This window comes from Sinohyriopsis cumingii, chromosome 16 (genome assembly GCF_028554795.1).
Source record: "Sinohyriopsis cumingii isolate HCF-2022 chromosome 16, ASM2855479v2, whole genome shotgun sequence".
Classification (NCBI taxonomy): Eukaryota; Metazoa; Mollusca; class Bivalvia; order Unionida; family Unionidae; genus Sinohyriopsis; species Sinohyriopsis cumingii.
The window spans coordinates 84,596,493-84,616,580 of NC_142976.1; the positions used below are offsets into that span (position 1 = coordinate 84,596,493).

Below are 20,088 nucleotides of genomic sequence, written 5' to 3' on the forward strand. Positions count from 1 at the left end.
CCATTTGACGACCAAGATGTTAACTTCAGATCCACACGCTCTAGTCAATGGCCAGAGAAGCACCCACGCATGGTCCGCTCCTCTCAGTCTGTTGAAGGATCCCTCGAGAGCCCTCACATCACAGACCCGTTGGTTGCGAAGCCCTGGTCCCTCGCAGCAAGAAAACCAGTCCACTCTTCCAATCCAATGTCACCAAAAACACAGCATATACGTCACACGAAACCCCACAGAGTTGTGTGACTCCACATCAAACAATGTATAAGGCATGGCAGGCATGTATAAAGCAGCTCTACAGCTGGTGACTCCACATCAAACCATATACAAGGCATGGCATAAGGCAGCTCTACAGCTGGAGATTTGTTTCCGTAAAGGGGTAAGCTTCCTGACAAGACTTGACGTAATGTGATTTGGTTATAGAGAATTTGCTCTATATGTACACTAGCTGTGACAGATATGCACAGCTAGGTACTTAGGTTTCCCGCTGTAGGCAATTTGCACGTGCAGGGGTCTGAGTTTTGCTCAGGATTTCGAAATAACTAAGCCGAAAAAATATACCACCCTCGGGTGATGCTGTACGCGGCAATGAAACCCGAGTACATTTTTGACAACATATACATGTTGATATACCTGGTACACAATTTCATGACACTGTTATTGACTGTTTAAAATCATAATGTGGGGAAAATATGAAGTGTTTTGAGGAAATTCTGGATGTAAAACTGTAAGTATATTTTTTTGCCATTCTTATTACCAGCTAAAGGAGACCGTTTATGCATTTATAGCTTGCATGTTATTTGTAGGTACCAAGCAATTTTATGAAATCTGGTGTCTTTCACAAAATCTGAAACAATGTATCAAAAAGTTAACATGGAATGTAGCAAAGCAGTTGGTATGTTGCAGTCCATGAAACATCTGCTTTAGTTCATTCAGAAACAAAAATAATCAACCAAAACGTATTGCGCCTGCTATGCGAATGTACATGATTTGTTTACAAAGTAGTTCCTAATACACTATTGGGCACACGTGTCCTGTGCTTGGGTGCAATATGAAGGTGTGCAATATCGTAAATTATTGAACCATTCTGATAATGTAAAGTTAACGGAGAAAAAAATGAGCATATAATAATATAAATTATTTCATGATTTCATTAAACAGTGACTTGCACATGAATTCATACCTGTGAAAATACCATATATAGTCATTATATAGCAATAAGTCCAGCTGTAAACAGCATGGAAGTATGCCTCAGACTGCATATGCCAATATCTGCCAGTGCATCATGCACTGGCAGATCTGGGTCCATGCAGTTTGTTAGGAGTAATCAGTACAATCAGCAACATAGACCAATATCTACTGACACATTATTTGACAGCATATCAGAGTCTATGTTCTTTGTAGCTGGAATCAACTTATAAGCATGTATACATGGTAATTGAATGAGAAGTAATTTCTTTTTTTTGTGCTAGATTTGTACAACTTGGTGAAATTGATAATTATTTGTTAATACTGATATTATCAGTGTAATGATGTAACTTCAGGGAAGTGATGGAACCAGTATAGAGCATTTGACTGAGGCCTTTGTTACAGGGTTACAAAGGGACTACCCATCCACAGTCAGCAACATCATGAGGTATGAACCATACACAGGGATTGAGTTTGCACTTTGATATAATACTGTAAATTCATTCATTATGTATATGGAAAATTGCCAAGATTTCATATTACCAGATTCTGAGTCTTTCAAGTCCATAAAAATCAAAGGTTGTTGTTATTATTGTTGTTGATGTTGATCATGGAACTGAATTTTTGATGAAGGCATACTAGAAACACAGCTCAAACTCATGACCACTGGTTTCAGATGTAATAATTATAACATGCTTACATGGAGGGGCTGGATTATATAGTATAATATATACAGATTGATGCATGCTTGCATGGAGAGACAGGGCCATATAGTATAATACATACTGATTGATGCATGATTGCATGGAGAGACAGGATAATATAGTATAATATTTACTGGTTGATGCATGCTTGCATGGAGAGATAGGGTCATATTAGCATAATATATACTGGTTGATGCATGCTTGCATGGAGAGACAGAATAATATAGTATAATATATACACATGTATAGCATGCTTGCATGGAGAGACATGGTCCTATAGTATCATACATACTGACTGATGCATGCTTGCATGGAGAGACAAGATGATATAGTATAATATATACTGGTTGATGCATACTTGCATGGAGAGACAGGATAATATAGTATAATATATACTGGTTGATGCATGATTGCATGGAGAGACAGGATCATATAGTATAATATATACTGGTTGATGCATGCTTGCATGGAGGGACAGGGTCATAGTATAATATATACTGGTTGATGCATGCTTGCATAGAGAGACAGGGTCATAGTATAATATATACTGGTTGATGCATGATTGCATGGAGAGACAGGGTCATATTAAAATATATACTGGTTGATGCATGCTTGCATGGAGAGACAGGGCCATATAGTATAATACATACTGATTGATGCATGATTGCATGGAGAGACAGGATAATATAGTATAATATATACTGGTTGATGCATGCTTGCATGGAGAGACAGGGTCACAGTATAATATATATTGGTTGATGCATGCTTGCATGGAGAGACAGGATCATATAGTATAATATTTACTGGTTGATGCATTCTTGCATGGAGAGACAGGATCATATAGTATAATATTTACTGGTTGTTGCATGCTTGCATGGAGAGACATGGTCATATATTTTTAATATCTGCTGGCTGATGCATGTTTGCATGGAGGGGCAGGGTCATATAGTTTACTGGTTTATGTATGTATTACAGGGAAATTTAACTATTGTTATTTGCATCTGTATGTTTGTCTTTAAACATTCAATAACAACAAGAGTTATGAAGTCATACAAGATCAAGGTTAGGCCAGCTTTGTTGTTGGCTGACTCCTTAATGGGCCAGGTATGTAATAGGCCTATTTTGTTTTGGGCTGATTCCATTATTGGATGAGATATCCAGTCACTTGCTGAACAACAAGGTGTTTACAAAAATACCATATGCACTCACTGATAAGTCCAGTCCAACTTCAGACTGGACACACACAGATCTGCTGTGACATAATGCACTGGCAAACTCAGCAGGAGTCTTCACATAAGCAGGAAACTGGGAGACCATGTTATCTTTGGATGACATTTTGTTTGCACCAAACATTATAGGTAATGAGAAAATCATGATTGTGAAACTATTCTTTATTGCAAAATTGTGTTTACTTTTTAAAAAGATTATAATAATAAATATATCATAAAATTAAGTTATGTCCAAAGAATTCAAATACAAGAAATGTGATTTTTTTTAATAGAATAATTGTTTGTGAACAATTAAACAGTATGAAAAATAGAAGACAGTTTAGTATTCATACTTAAATAATTCATACTCTTTTTATCAGGACAGGGGAAAAGTTGAGTACTGGAGCTGAGGAAGAGAACAAAGAATATTGTGCCATGTGTCAGGTACATTTAGTTTTCCTGGCTGAGGTCTTGCACCACTACAATCCACCCTTCTCCTTTATTAGAATTGTCTTTGATTTGCAAGATAATGCGAAGAATGTAGTTGAGGGCATTAGCATTATTATAGTCTAATGAAATGTATAGAACTATGCTGTGAATGATAAAATGGTAGCACTTGTGAAAGAATTAAATTTGAAGAGTATTAGTCATATTCAAGTACTTTATGAAACATTGGGGTCAGTTTATGTTTTGGAGTATTCTTGATGAAGCATATTTATTATTCTAATATTTTGAAGATAAATTTTTTTGATTTGCATTATGTAAAACGATTGTCTCCTTAGTTACAAATCTAATGTTGTATGCATCATATGTTTTCAGTGACTGAAGGAAACCAAATGGTTTCTTCAGTTTGAAGTTATCACTCACATACCTTCACTCAAGTTTGTAGAGTTTGATTTTTGGGACAAAAATTCAAGGTCATTGTGACTTAAAGAGAAAATTACTTTTGCGTCGTAACTTTAGTTCTAGAGCACATACATTGGACAATCTGCACAATATGAGGTTCTATTTCCAAGATAGGGAAACCTCACTGGTATCATGTTGGAGTTGGGGAAAGCTCTGCAAGTGCAATCTCTGGCGATCACAGTCTGTACGGATGCAAACACAGGACTGGTGGTGGTGGTGGGCCAAGTCTCCTATCATTTCAGATTGTCAGTAGAGTATGGTCCCATGAGGATCACTATTCACATATCAACATTCTTGAGATGAAAACTATTCCAAAATCTTTTCATTGCTAGCTGGAGAACCTACTTAGGAATGGAGTTCCCATTTTTTCCGACAACTCCACTGTGTTGACTTATCTCAAACAGCACCAGAGCCAGTTAGCCAGATCCTTGTATTCTTTTTGGGATTTTCTGAAGTGGTTGTCCTCAGTGACAAATTAATGCCTAAGTTTGACATATTCTAGGCTGGCTAGTGTCTTGTCAAACTCCTTGTCCCTCAACAGCCAACTAATACAAAGAGAATGGTCTCTTCATCCCTCATTTTTCACTCATTGGTGCCTGATGGCACTGACGTCTGATGGATCTTTTGGCAACAAGGTGGAATGCCAAAATTCCAACCTTTCCCAATCAGTCCCAGATTCATAGACCTTTGTAATTGAAGCCTTCTCTGTAGAATGGAATGTCCAAAGGTATACACTTCTTCAACACCTCAGGTTCGAAAGTTGATGTAGGAAGCAAAAGAATTAGAGTCTCTCCTCATTGTGATTACTCCACTCAAATGGAAAATCTTGGATCAACTTCATCAATCTCGCAATGGAATCATGAGGAAATTGAGATATTCCCCCATCTTCTTTAAGCAACCACAATGTGTTTCATTCCAGCCTGGAGTTCCTGAACCTTCATGTCAGGATCTTATGAAAATACGCCTTCAGGAATAAACCATTCTCAGAGTCAGTGGTCGAGAATTCCTTGAAGTGAGATGGCAACTCCACCTTAAAGGCATACAAAGGAAATGGAATATATTCTTACAGTGGTGCACACAAGAATGCTTTGTACCACTAAAGGTGTACATCCCTCAATAACTAAATTTCTTTGGTTCTTTGACGAACCACAGTACAAATTGCAATTAAACCTACTATGCCATGATCACTGTTACACTGTGTTATCTTGGAAGACAGGATATTGGACCTATCCAATCTTTTGTCCATTTGGATTCCCATAAATTAGCAAATATAACACACATCCAAGTATAACACACAATCATATATTATTGCAGTTTTTCTGGTGTTTTTGATAAATCTATTAGATTACCCATGGATGTATATAACCCACAGTTTTTCATAAAGAATAATAAACAAACAAAATCAGTGTCAGCTTTTTTCGTATGAACATAGTATAAAATAATATGGTATGGTGAATCATCCTTGCTGTTTATCATTGAACTGCAGCAGAGCCATTTCAACCAAACTGACTCAATTCATAATTAGTTTCCTCATCTTGAGCTGTCTGAAACATTCCATGATGACAAGACTTGCTCTCTTTGTTAATTGCAGGACCAAAGGCTGAACTATCCATTATCAGTAATTCAAAATCAATCAGATAGTCACCTATCCATAAATAATTGCCAGAAATTTAATTGAAATGTAACACATAATTATACAATCAACATTAGACTCATCTACAATTTCAGATTGGTGTGTTGTTTGAAATAGGAAAAGAGTCTTTTAAAATATTACTACAGCATGGTGATAGGAGTAAAAATCAAACTGTATAACACACAGCCACATATACCCAATGTGGGTCCATGGTAGGGAAAATCTTGGATAACCCATATGTTATATTGGCTAGTTTACGGTACATATGTCCAATGACAGTGGATCCTTGCTCATATGGAATCTATATTTGGTACTATCCTGGCTGGACACAACATCATTAGAACTGCTCTCAAGAGCTTCATTGGTTAACCTGCCATACAATCTCAATGTCCTCACTGCATTTGCTAGCAGATTCAGTGAATTCTTGTCCTGTTCGTGGACCCCACTACATGCATGACACCCATGCTTTCATTGCCAAGAACAGACTACCATTCACGGGTAATCAGACTTTGGTAATAATCTTTGTCTTCCCTGGATATTTCATCTCAAGATAATCTACAGGACCCAGCATGAGCTCAGAATTGGTACTTAAGGAAGGCCAAGCTGTTGCATTGAGGTAGATTAACCCATTTTTGCTTTCACAGCGGGAAAGGATGATATATCAACTTATATATGACTGGAACTGTTCTCTGTTATTATCCAGGCCATGGAATGGAGGTCCCATGTACACTTTTCCAGTTTTTATATGAAAGATCTTTCATGGTAAAAGGCTGAACTCAGTATGGTGGGACTTAAATCCATGGCACAAACGGTTACCTTCCCAGTCTTTCATAAGAACGGAGCTTCACGGCTTCTGCTGGATTTGTGGTTGGGAAAATTTTTCCCTTTTGTAGCTGCTCAATGTATGGAGTCTGTTTTCCAATTGGTTTATATAGAAGCTTAGGATAGTGGAGATGGTCTCTTCTGGTTATGGGGATGTATCTCCACCTCTTACATATTCTTCCAAGGTATTATGATTGGGTAACATATATAAAGACAAAACCAATTTTTCAAGTGAAATATGTTTTTTCAATGATACTTACCTGATCATAATACACATATATCCTCCCAGCCTCCCCAAAGTTACATCCATATGGACAGCATGCCTTCTGCTCCAGTAGTAAAGGCCAAGGGAAGATCACTCTAACTGTGACCTAGGTGGGCAGATAACTTTTAGCTTTTAAGCATGATTGTTTTAATGGGGGGGGGTATATTTGTGAGGTAGTCGTAGTTCTCCTAAGGTATCATGATTTGGTATGTATTATCAATGAAACATATATTTTACTAGAAAAAATTAGTTTATTGTTTCAGCATGTTAAGTTAAATTTAGTGTTTTGCTATTCATGCTTGTGTCTATTAACTAGATTATTGTATAAATCTCTCTTAGTACTACACCTGTAGATAAAATGTCATTGTAACTTACATTACATATTTTTCTTGCTTAAATTACATTTTTGCATTTATCTCGTGATAATACCAATGTTTTGCATGCTGTGTATACACTATGCTATATAGAATCATGGAACTTGTTGACTGGATGCATATTGATGAGCACTACTCCTTCTTTTGAGTAGGTCATTATGACCCATATTTTATGTTTGAATCACTTGGATCAATTAATGTCCATTTCATAGACATATCATCCTAGAATTGTGAAACTGATGATTATTTGCATTTCTGTTACTTACTTCCATGCACATACAATAAAACAAGGTCATTGTGATCCATATTCAGTCTTTTTACTTGTTGTGACTACGTTTTTCATTGTACCTCAGGACCACATGTTTTGGCACGCTGTTTACATACTGCTCTATTTTGAATCATGACTTTTGTGTTTAAAGTTCATTTATTGGTTGTGTTTATGTTCCATCTATAAAACATGATAATTAGCTGCATCTCTGTTAGTGCTACACCTTTATAACCAAATAAGGCATCTGTTGTTATGTTATGTATGCATATGATCACATAGATTCTTTCCAATTCTGACCAATGCAGACTGGAAGTAGGAATAAATATGTTTATTTAATGATAAACTTTCCATGTTAAGGTTTATGTTACCTTCATGGTCATATGACATCAGATGAGCACAGCAGCAACTATACACCACAATTAAGTCTAATGAAAGGTTTACCTTGATTGCATTAATTTAATTATAAATAGGCAGAAATAGTTAATCAGCTGCTACTAGAACAAGTAATTTAATGTTGTTTCAGCTTTCAAAACTTGCTCAAAATTTGAGAGATTCCACGCTATTCATATTTATTTTCTTGTTAACCCCTGAACATGTATTCATAAGGTAGAGGTTATTCATCCATATCATCATTGTGGCTTGAACAGATTGACACCTGTTGTGAAGACACCATTTATACTGAAATGTACATTTATACTGAAATGTTTACATCTGGAATGAACTTCAAAATGTAAATGGACCAAAATGAGAAAATTGTAAGAAAAGCAAGTTACAGCCTTTGCATGATGGAATTTTCTGAAGTATACCACATTTACATGCTACAACAAAACAACAGAGACCCTGATCTGATTGCACAACACACTAGCAGATCATAGTCTATGTTGTTTATAATAATGAATACCACTGAAAAGCTGCTGAAACCTAGACCTCTGCAGTTTGCAGTTGGACTCCCTCTTATACGCAAGTGTATTTTGGTAGTTTATATGGTAAAATCTTTTTATTGCTAATAGTTTATCCAGATCAGTCAAATAATATCCAACCACACACACTCACTCTAACTTTCGTGCTGTCACACACTGATTTGCAGATATTATGCAAGTCATTTTTTTGTGCTCTCAAGAGTTAAGATAAAATAAGTTGTTATGTATTCCTACATAAGCTTAAATTGCAAGACATTTTTTAAATCATTTTGCTAGTCATCCCTGGATACTAATGTTATAGCCCCTTCAGCACTGAATGCTGTGGAGTTTTCTCAGAGGATTTCCAATAGGGGAGATGATTCTGAGAGCAAGAGAGACAACTGTAATAAAACAGGAGAGTGCTGTGGAGAGGGTGATGGAAGCTGTAATTCAACCAGAACAAGGTATTCATTTAGACATAGAACAGGCAAAATATAAAACATCACACATGTTAATATGGACTTCATTTTGCTTTGTGTTTTACAATTATTGTGTCCGTATTTTACCTTCAGAATGTTCCATGAACATCAAACCTAACTTGTATACTTCATTCTTTCATGAGAAATTTTGAAGAGGTTACATTTGGATTGTCAGAAACTGACTTCCACAAAAACAGTTATTAAATTAAAATGGACAAACATAAACTTTATACTTAGTGACATAATTTGATTACAAACACTGTCATATCAAAATTGTGTAATCATTTTTGAAATCACATACTTGTAGATAGCCTTGAAAATTCTTGAGAAATAGAACATGTAGTGATATAAGCATGATGCCTTTTTCATGTATACTAAGTGTAGTGATAGAAACTGACATCTTTCATGTATATCAGTCAGTTTTAAAAATTAAAATTAATAGCTTCAAGAAATATTTGGTAACTTGTACATTATTTTGGTTCAGGCAGCATTTTCAGATCTATCTTCTGTAACAGTGGTGGATGCAAAATATACCTGTTGCTGTCAGAATTAATCCCTGTTAGTCTGTGTCTCTAACATTTGCACATATCAATACATTCAAATGTCTGTTTATATGAAATTATATTTGTATTGTGTTATATTGTAGTCCTATTACACCTTTAGAGAGTTCTTTGAACATCAAATCTAAATTGTACACTTCATTGTCTTACACACATTCATGATTTGTCATTCTACCTTGAGAAATTTTGAACAGGTTACATTAGGTTGTCAAAAATTGACCTCCGAAAAAAAGAATTAGATAAAATGGACAAACATAAACTGTATACTCAATCACTGTTATACATTTGATTCCAAATATTGTCATGTCAAAATTGTGTCATCATGTCTGAAATCGTACCAGTTTCTGGTTTATATTTTAGGTTTATCAAGATCTCAAGCTATAGGAAGGAACATATTTTCAGAAGAAAAATATATGTCTAAATACTGAAATAAGTTCATGTACTTTTTCCTTTGACTATTAGGAATACTTTTTCCTTTGACTATTAGGAATACTTTTTCCTTTGACTATTAGGAATACTTTTTTCTTTGACTATTAGGAATACTTTTTCCTTTGACTATTAGGAATACTTTTTTCTTTGACTATTAGGAATACTTTTTTCTTTGAACTTAGATGATATGTTACAGTTAAATAATGCAAAGAAGTTAAAAGAAGCCATAAATCTTCTGGTCTGCTGGATGGGGAGAAATTTGTTCCTTATTGGAAAAATTACAGATGAGATTAATGAGTTTGCCAAAATTTATTTATTTATTCTGTTCATCTGTTTCAGATACACATACTACTAAACTAAAAGGCCTCAACCAGCTTGGATGGTTATTAAATGGCTTTGTATACCCTTGAATGCTATACTTCCAAGGTAGTGATAGTTTGAATTGATTTATCAGCATATTTTTCTCTTTCTGCAGGGTAACAAAGCAGCAGGTGCTTGCATCACTTTGCTATGGTTGTAGGCTTGCCATCAGGAGAATAGTAAGTATTTAAGAAGACTGTGAACATGGTAAAACCTTAAATAATCAAGATTCCATTACCAGAATACACTACAACACTTGCAGGTAGCACTGGGAACATCCTTGTCTTGAAATGGGACTTGCATGTCAATTGACACCTTAAAGTACACCAAGTCAATGTAAATTCTTCACTATATCTTTATGTGTCATTAATCAATGTAGGCATGCTTACCAATTGCCTTTGCATATTATGAGAAAGAGGCTAGAATGTGTGAAACTCTTTGTCAGTAAATGCCTGTGTACATATTTGTCCTTTTGCGATATCAAATTTTGTAACAGGATCAACTTGTGCATAAACGCTTCTCTCCTGGTCCAAATTAAGGCTTACATACCTGATTGCCATACTTATTATTCAACACATCCTATGTATATCTATATTTTTTTGTAACTCCTGATACATGATTTTATCCAGTTTTTGTAATTATTGTCATGGCTTTAAATTGTACTGAATATATTTAGAATTTACTTACGTGACTGTGTTTGTTTTATGGATATTAAATAACTCATAATTGCATAGGATCTATATTCTTACATACATCTTGACAGTTACTACAAATAGAATTATTAGTAAACATGTTTATGAGATTTGACCTTTTTGCCATTGGATAGATTGGTTGGGTGGTATTGTAGAAGAATTTAGTTAATTCTTATCGGATGAGTTAGGTCATATGAATAGGTATTTGAAACATTAGAATGAATAGTATGAAATGGTTTGTGGGGTTAAGTTGTGAAATATAGTCTTAATTGAAGGTGTTTATAAGGAGAGAACTGGGCAACCAAATTTCATTCCTTATTTTGGAGTAATACTTATATATTGTGTTCTTGTTATAACAGAAGTCTCCAGATGTGTTTTATGTTGTACTTAGATATTTGAGAGGAAAAACATTTGTTTGGACTGCTCAGTGGAATTAGAAAGTGCTCAGTTGATTATAATATTATTTTGGAACTGTTGTGAATTATTCATAGGAGTTCTGGACAATGCCATTTTGACAATATCACAATTCTTTGTTGACCAGTACATTTCAGGTTTTGAAATTTATAATGAACTTTTCATTCTTTCATAGAACTTCATTCATGAATGTTTTTGGATTCACTTCATAATACTTTAAGTTCTCATATTTTCATCTTATAATATTGATAATTAAATTGTTTGTAAAGATTTACAAGACTTGTTGGTTTTGCCTCTTTCTGTTACTTAGTTGATGACCATATAGTTGTAACACACAATATAAATATTATTACAAATGTTTATGGTCTGACGACCCCAACCATTTGCAGTATTAAAGGCTCATGTTATCTCTCATTAAGTTGTATATCATCTTAAAATTGTTGGGATATTTACAAGAGGAATATGAGGACCGTCACAAAATGGGCCTTGACATATTTGAGAAGTATATATGTGCACATATTTAGGATTTTAATATATGTTTTGGGAGTGGAGCCAGGTTGTTTTTTTTTTCTTCATATGACAAAGAATGTCTTCAAGGGTTTTAATTCATGATGCTTTTATCCATATTTTTAGTTTCACTTCCAAAGTTAAAGATGATTAATTTGATAATGTCAAACAGGATTTATCCTTTTGCTTAGTTTCATCTTATTTTGATAATTGATTGAACATTTTGTATAGATGTTTGTTTTCATTATGTTTGTTTAGTTATAGGATTTTTTAAGAGAAGGGAAATGAAAAACGTTTTTGACCTATTGATTCTTAAATGTGTATCTTGATACCCTATCTTCCTCTCCCTTCTTATTCATTAATACTTATTAATTTTCATTACATTCTAAACTGCTACTACTACTATTACTACTGCTGCTGCTGCTTCAACTACCAGTTAAATTCATCAGGATTGAATATTATCCTTTAAAATAGATATAGTTTCTCTAAACATTCTAGTCCTCAGATGTGTTTTAACATTATTGCATTCATATGTTTGTCTTATTATATTAATAATAACTTTTTTTTCTAGGATGATGTGGAGAAATTACCCCTTTATGTTCTGAAGGATGTTTTCTGGAGAGTTAGGAGGTACTTATATTAGGTCTATCTATCTATCTATCTATTGGTATAGGTTCTTTTTAATTACTTCTTAGTACATGTACATACATACATACATACATACATACTAATAATAATTAATATTTTTTCCTTTTTGCAGGGAGTTAATGAAATCAGAGATTGAGGAGTTCCTTCTTGACATCAGTTGACCTTTGACCTTTTCCCCTCGTGACATTTTACAACAGAATCTTTTGTAATAGGCATGAAATTACAAGACTTTTATTATCCATATATAACCCTCCTAAATTAAGTTGGAATGAAGTAAAGAGAAGAGCTTACCTTCACAGCATGAGTTATCAATTGCAGGAAAGACAGAAAGAGTAAATGTATCTCCCAAAATTACATTGGAGATACAGTGAATGTAATGTGACATAATTGAAACTGCATTAGTTGGTAAATGTAGTGAAGACTTCCATTAGTCAAAACATAACCATGTTTGTTTCTGCATAAGCAGTACGGAGCACTACTATATACCAACTTCTTTTAATAGTCACATGCAAAGTAACCAATATAAACACTGAACAATCTGCATAAACACTGCCTGCCTTCAAAACCAAATATTTTTTAATTTTTCTGAAAATTTACATCAGATATATTTCATACATAGGATGACACTGATCCATCAATATATGACCAGGGAGGATCATAGAGTTGCCTACAGTTTACTTCTTTGTGTAATCTGACGTGCATTCCGAGGTGGACATTACTTCACATGCTGGGAATATCAAGTATTTTTTAATGATACCCCTAAACTTTAGTGACATGCCAGTAGTACAGCAGGATGACCTCAAAACCAAAATGATTTAAATCTGTAAAGGAGTCAAGATAGACCCCTATGTCAGTGCTGGTAAACTCAAAATTTACCAAGAAATCGGATCTATTAAATAGACCCCTATGTCAGTAAACTCAAAATCTACCAAGAACCAGACTCCTTTGTCAGTGCTGGTAAACTCAAAATCTATGCACTGCAGCTACAACTCTTTATCTGGGCTTTGTTACAAATGAAATTAAATGTTTGGTAAATAGATGGAGGGATTCGTGGTCTTAAGATAAGCAATATATTATTTTGACTCCTAGTCATACAATGTAAGACACTGGCCCTAATAATTATGATGTGGGGGTTGGAGGAAGATCCCATAAATGTTAAGGTCGATGTCTTACGTTGTATGACTATTGGATTCCACCATCACTATACCCATTTACAGATAGTCTTAATGTCAATGTTAGGAGCCATTTGAGGTAGCCTGGTCTGTTAATGAACACAAAGAAGGTTTAAAGAAATGAATTAATTACTCATGTGTCTGTACAGTGATGAAAAGGTTAAATCACGTTGAACCCATCCATGAAAGCATCAGATCTTTGGGTCAAGTTCACAGCTATATAAAATTTTCTTGAAGGTTTTGGTAAAAGAAAACTCAGTTGCTTATATTATCATGAACACGTGACAGATGTTCTTGACACTGCAGTGAATCATACTGAAGTCAATACAGTGTTTGATGTGACAAGTTCACATATAAAAATACATGGTTAAAACTTCCTTCTTTTTCTCATTTGCTTATATTCTACAAACCCATTCATGGAATTGTTGTCATACTTATAGTCTAAATATACCTCCCCATTTGTTTGTATCCCCCAACCGATTTAAAAAATGAAAGACCCAAAATAAGATAAAAGATGCACAGAACTTAGATCATTCATTGATTTATAAGTTCAAACCTAATTATGACCAGTGGGGCTCAGTTATTGTTTGCACATTTCATAAAAACAGAAGTTTTCATTGTGAAAGATGTCTCTGCTCACTAGTTATTTCCAGTTCATGGACTAGTCCATTTTTTCAGTGAATGGGTGGATGCAAAACTAAACATGTATGTACATGGAAGGAAAATACTACGTCGTCTGCTTTCGATTTTTTAAAATGTCAAATCAGGTGAAGGAGATGAATGACAACTGAAATTTGCCTTTCACCTGGATTTAAGAAGCGGTGTAATTTTGTTGTACACGTGTGCAAAGGGATATATCTATAAACTCTCAACCTTATTGTAATTTAAGGAATTATCCTGCAGTTACCAAATAGGACATACTATGTCACTCTGTTGTCTGAAGAAATAGATTTGCCCATAGTGTACACAATATGGTGCCGTGTTAGTATTGAAACTCTGTTAAGCATGAAACACGCTGACTTGCAAGTGAAAGGAACATGATGGTCACAGTCAGGTTGGAAATTATAAACCAGTGAAAGAATCTTATATTTCCTAAACTTCTTGATAATTTGTATTTACACTTGGAACGAATGAGTAGAAGACCAGAACAATCCAGTCATTGATATGTGTCCTCAACCTTTTGCCCTTGGAGTCAAGGTCACATGTTTTAACAGCATTTCTTTGATCGTGGTGTCGTTATGAAGGTCCTGATCATTTTATTTCTATGAAGATCATTTGCGTATAAATTGCAAATCATTAGAAATGCGGGTTGTTCAGAAAACGGAGTTTCCACATTATATTTAGACTGCCTTGGAGGTGTAGAAATCATAACACAAATTTTTTCAAACTTCTGTCAAAATTGTAGGAGCAAAAATCAAAACATCAACTTAGAATAACATGCAGTCGGTGTTATGATGTCTTTCAATGTATTTCTGTGTTGGTTATAACTGAATTTACATTTCCCCACCAGGTTTATAATTGCCAGTCTGTTTCTATTTTCATAAAATGATGTCAGATTACCAAAATTATTACTATCTTGATGATCTAACTTTGATTTCTGAAAAAAAATTATTATGATATGATCTCATTGCAACTCGGTAAATTCGGGGACAAACTAATTTACTTTTCAGACCACAAATGTTTCAGAAATAATGCCTCTGCAAAGACCAGTCAGCAAGATTACCCAAAAAACTACTTGTAGCTACTCCACTACAGTATTCATCAACTTTATGATAGTAGGTCATATTGAAGTGGCATTTATTATTACTGTAAATATGCTTGTATGGTGATATAAGTGGAATATTAATTTAACTCCATAACAGACACGATTTATTATCCATGAAATGAGCCTGAGCATGTCGTCAGGATATGATATAAAAATATAATGACTATAAAACTTAAGTTGATGATACTAGGTCACACTGAAATGGGGAAGTTACCATATTATAAATACAGTTGCATGGTGATACCATAGGAATATTTTTTTATGGTTGGTAGTGCGTAAAAAAAGGCAAGAAAGCCTTTGCATTTGTTAAATAGTTTTGAACACAAAAAAAATTGTATGGATATTATCTAGAAAACCTATAAAACAGAAACAATTCCCATGATTAGTTAGATTTAAATATGGAAATATTTCAGCTGTTTGAAACTGTTGTGTATATTTGATTTGTATTTGTTAGGTTTTTTCTCCAGAATTATATGTTGTGTATAATTGTATTTTGGACATGACCTTGTCTAAAATCAAGTTCATTTGTGCACCAGACTAGGGACACCAATTTTGTTTTGATTTTTGGTAAACAAGTATTACATAGCGAATATTTTCTCAATGAGTATTGGTTAAATATTATGGTCATTATCAATTGAGGTGAACAAATTTATTTGGGTCTGAGGATACTGCTGTTCCCCATGGAATAATCTGTTGTACCTGATGTTTATCACAATCTTTTTTATAATTATAGTAACTGATTTTATAAGTTTACAACTTCGTATTTTCTATTAATGAACTTCAGACCTACATCCTGGTTCTACTTTTGTGTTTTAGTTTACTTATATACTCTTGTTTACTTGACAAATTATTCATTATTGCTTTAACATCTTGTAGAAGAATCAATATTATTATTATGTTCATATTTTTAGTTGGGTGGAATTATTCAATCAAATTATTATTCACTGGAAATATAAAGTGCTCTTAAATAATATTCTTGGACAGAAACATTAATTTGGAATTGTAATGAATTCAGACAAGGTCATATTGGATTATATTATTGTGATTCACTGGAAGACTGTTAGTATATCATCACACTTTAGGCTACTAGTACATTAGTACATTCAGTACTACAGGCACATCAACACCTACAGTGCTGGATCTTATTTTGAACATCCTGGAATTTAATTAGAACTTTATTCATCAGGATTGGTGACGTAACTTTTAGTGGTATTCAAGATTTAAGTCACAATACTGTAATGTCTTTTTAAAGTTTCACTTTGTATTCTAGGGAAATAAATTATTTGTCGAATTTACAAAACTTGTTGGTTTTAGTACTTTTATATTATTTAGTTTAAGACCCTAGGGACTTAATAAAAACAAATCAGCATATAACTGAAATACATATTTCAATTGTTCGAAATGAATCAGCTTAGCTGAAATACATTGGAAGAATCATTGTTATGAGCGTAGTGTTTAAAATGTGTAGTAGCAGTGGCATCACTAGGGGGTGCGGACTGTACCAGGTGACACCATCAGAGATGGTGACACCAAACTGTCTATAAAAAAAAAAAATTATTTTTGTGCAGGAAGGGGGTTCATGGGGGCAACACCATGAGTTACCATATTGGGTGACACCAACCCTAGTGATGCCACTGTATAGTCGTGATGTTTTCTGATAGCTACTACCAATTTAAGACATGCTCTTTCCAAGTTTATGCACCAAAACCTGTGTGGGTCATTATAAAATTATTAGTGCGTGGTGAAGGATCCAACTTGAAAATTGGTTTACTAGTGTGAATAAAGCACCAGTTGATATGTCAAGGATATTGATGCAACGAGAGAAATGTTGACACGAAAGGCTCACAGAAATATTGCAGTCTTTGTCTCGTCGCTCTTAAGATCTTATTTATGGAGGAAATGGTCTTTTCATTTCTAATTTATTTCTGAAATCTAAAACTGACTTCTGTTTATTCGACCTTTTGTTCATATGCGTGATTTATATACATTTAGTAAACACAATGATTTTGCTAATAAACTCTAGTTGCTTGTGCACATGTATATGTGCGTGTGCATGTGTGTTTGAGTGCGTGAGAGAGAGAGAGACAATATCATCATATTGGTGATATTAAAAAGGCATGCACAATAACTGGCCTTATGTGACTTCTTTCTTCAATCTTCTATAAATTCACGTAAGAATTTATATACTGGAAAGATGGTATAAGTGGATTGGAAAAAAGTATGAATTCTGTAGGACAATCAGTAAACCCTCAGCGTGTTAAAATCAAACATTACTTGTATATTTTCTATTAAAGTGCAAGTGATAAAATCAACAAAAAGATAAAAGTAGACACACCCACCCACCTCAATCTAATGTCACTATAAGAAGTATATTGGGATTTTGTTATTAGGACATTTGGTTATAAAATGAATAGCTGGAAAGTCAAACCCTTCTTTAACTCGAATATGGGAGCCGTATGATACACTTCTTATCCAAGGCATTGAACTTAGGTTACATATCAGAGAGAGAGAGACAGAGACAGAGAGAGAGAAATACTATATACCTACATTATATTGATGATATTAAAAGGCAAGCATCCATCACTAGCCATGTGTGGATTTCAACTTCTTAAAATCTTGGTGAGTATTCAAAGACATCTAAGAGTAGTATAAGTACATTGAAAAGAAATGACGAATTCTTCATCGATAGATTGAATGAACAATCAGCAAGCCCAAAATATAATTAGGTTTTAAAGTCAACAGGAGGTACAATAGCAACTCGTGCGTGTGACAGTAAAAACTTTATTTACGTCATGACATACAAGATTTGTGCCATCCAGTATGGTAGCGAAAAGAAAACTACATCACAAAAGCTGTCAGAAACAGGGTCAACACAGAACTCCTCGGCCATTTCAGCTCAGTAGTATTCTCAGTCCAGTCTGTAGAATGATGTATATTGGGCCAAGTCAAAGATGGACTGACAATAAACGTGTCCATTAAGAAAACAATATTGGATTTTGAAGATGCGAACACAAGCGGATATTTGCTTAGAAGAAATGCTCTGATCCAAAAGTGCTGTTTAACACAGTGAAATAGTCTCATTCCTGTAGTTTGCTCAGTCATATTATCATCTAGTGATACAAATGTATTATTGTTATTATTATTATTTTTACGTCTTTCCACTACCTCCCGTTGTAACGCAAATGCATGTATTTCTTTCTTTACTTTTTATTATGTTAAACACACACACACACAAACACACATTGGAAATTATTTTTGGGATGTAAACCTATATGCGAAAAACACTATCACGACAGGTGGCACTGTATGAAACCCCAATCTTAGCAATAATTTGTCTAATTAAATCACGCCAAGTAATTTAGGGCTATCATTCTGCTAGCTTGCACCAAAACTCGTTCCCTTTATTCATACATCATAAGTTCCATTCTAGGCATATGGTTATTTCTTCTGATATTTTCTTTTGTGTTAGACATCATCGTTATTTTTGGATATTTACGTTTCTCCTTGCCTAAATGTATACATTTCTTGTTGTACTCGTGTCACTGTGTTTATGTTTAAAAAAAGAAACACACACATATGCAGACAGACTCGAACTACTGATATCCAAATATTTGCAAATCGTTTTCAGTTAGTTTCTTTGCATATTTCATTTATGTTCCTTGAAACAATTTTTTTCTTCGTAATGTTTCTTTGTCAAATGCGTTTCAGAAAAATAAAGGTCTAAGTCATTGGAAAATGTTAATGTGTATCGTCTAACGCATGAAACTATATAATGCATGTAAAATGTATGTTTCCTTTAAACATTGTTTGAGCTTTATGCTCATTTTTCTCCATGCATTAGATTCAATCTGTAATTTATCAATATGAGTTCTAGAACCCATAAAATAATTATGATGATGATATTAAGACAGTAACAATTTATTTCCAATGCAAAACTTAATTTGAAAACATTATAAAATGACATGTAAAGAGAATTAGTATGATGTGTAAATAGAATTAAAATGATGTGAAAAGAGATTTAAAATGACATGTAAAGAGATTTAAAATGTCAAAACAACAATTAAAAAGACGTATAAAGAGAAATAAAATGATGTGTAAAGAGATTTAAAATGATTTGCAAAGAAAATGACATGTAAAGAGAATTAAAATGATGTGTAAGGAGATATTAAATTGTCATGTAAAGAGATTTAAAATGATGTTGAAACAACAATTAAAATGACGTGTAAAATTGAATTAAAATGATGTGTAAAGAGAAAATGATGTGTAAAGAGATTTAAAATGATGTGTAAAGAGATTTAACATGATGTCAAAACAACAATTAAAATGTGTAAAGAGAATTAAATATGTAAAGAGAACTAAAATGATGTGTAAAGAGATTTAAAATGTCAAAACAACAATTAAAATGATGTGTAAAGAGAATTAAAATGATGTCAAAACAACAATTAAAATGAGGTGTAAAGAAATTAAAATGACGTCAAAACAACAATTAAAATGATGTGTATAGACAATTAAATGACGTGTAAAGAGATTTAAAATGATGTGTACAGATTTTTAAAATGAAGTGTAAAGAAATTTAAAATAATGTGTAAAGAGATTTAAAATGAAGTGTAAAGAGATTTAAAACGATGGATAAAGAGATTTAAAATGACATGTAAATAGAATTAAAATGATGTGTACAGATTTTTAAAATGAAGTGTAAAGAAATTTAAAATGATGTGTAAAGAGATTTAAATTGATGTGTAAAGAGATTTAAAATGAAGCGTAAAGAGAATTAAAATGATGTGTAAAGAGTTTTAAAATA

The 20,088-nt window shown here is 33.6% G+C and overlaps 1 protein-coding gene across 5 annotated transcripts in view; it reads left to right on the top strand.

The window, feature by feature from the left end:
• Positions 1-16,587, top strand: part of LOC149780930 (cytoplasmic tRNA 2-thiolation protein 2-like) — a 44,082-nt gene extending 27,495 nt beyond the window's left edge. For all 5 annotated transcript variants that reach the window (XM_089938028.1, XM_089938029.1, XM_089938030.1 and 2 more), the window contains 6 exons: positions 1,539-1,630; positions 3,475-3,538; positions 8,559-8,725; positions 10,205-10,268; positions 12,274-12,332; positions 12,463-16,587. In XM_089938028.1, the coding sequence (XP_089794154.1) occupies positions 1,539-1,630; positions 3,475-3,538; positions 8,559-8,725; positions 10,205-10,268; positions 12,274-12,332; positions 12,463-12,511 (495 nt within the window). In that variant the 3' untranslated portion in view covers positions 12,512-16,587. The remainder of the gene's footprint in view (positions 1-1,538; positions 1,631-3,474; positions 3,539-8,558; positions 8,726-10,204; positions 10,269-12,273; positions 12,333-12,462) is intronic.
• The last annotated feature ends 3,501 nt before the right edge of the window (positions 16,588-20,088 follow it).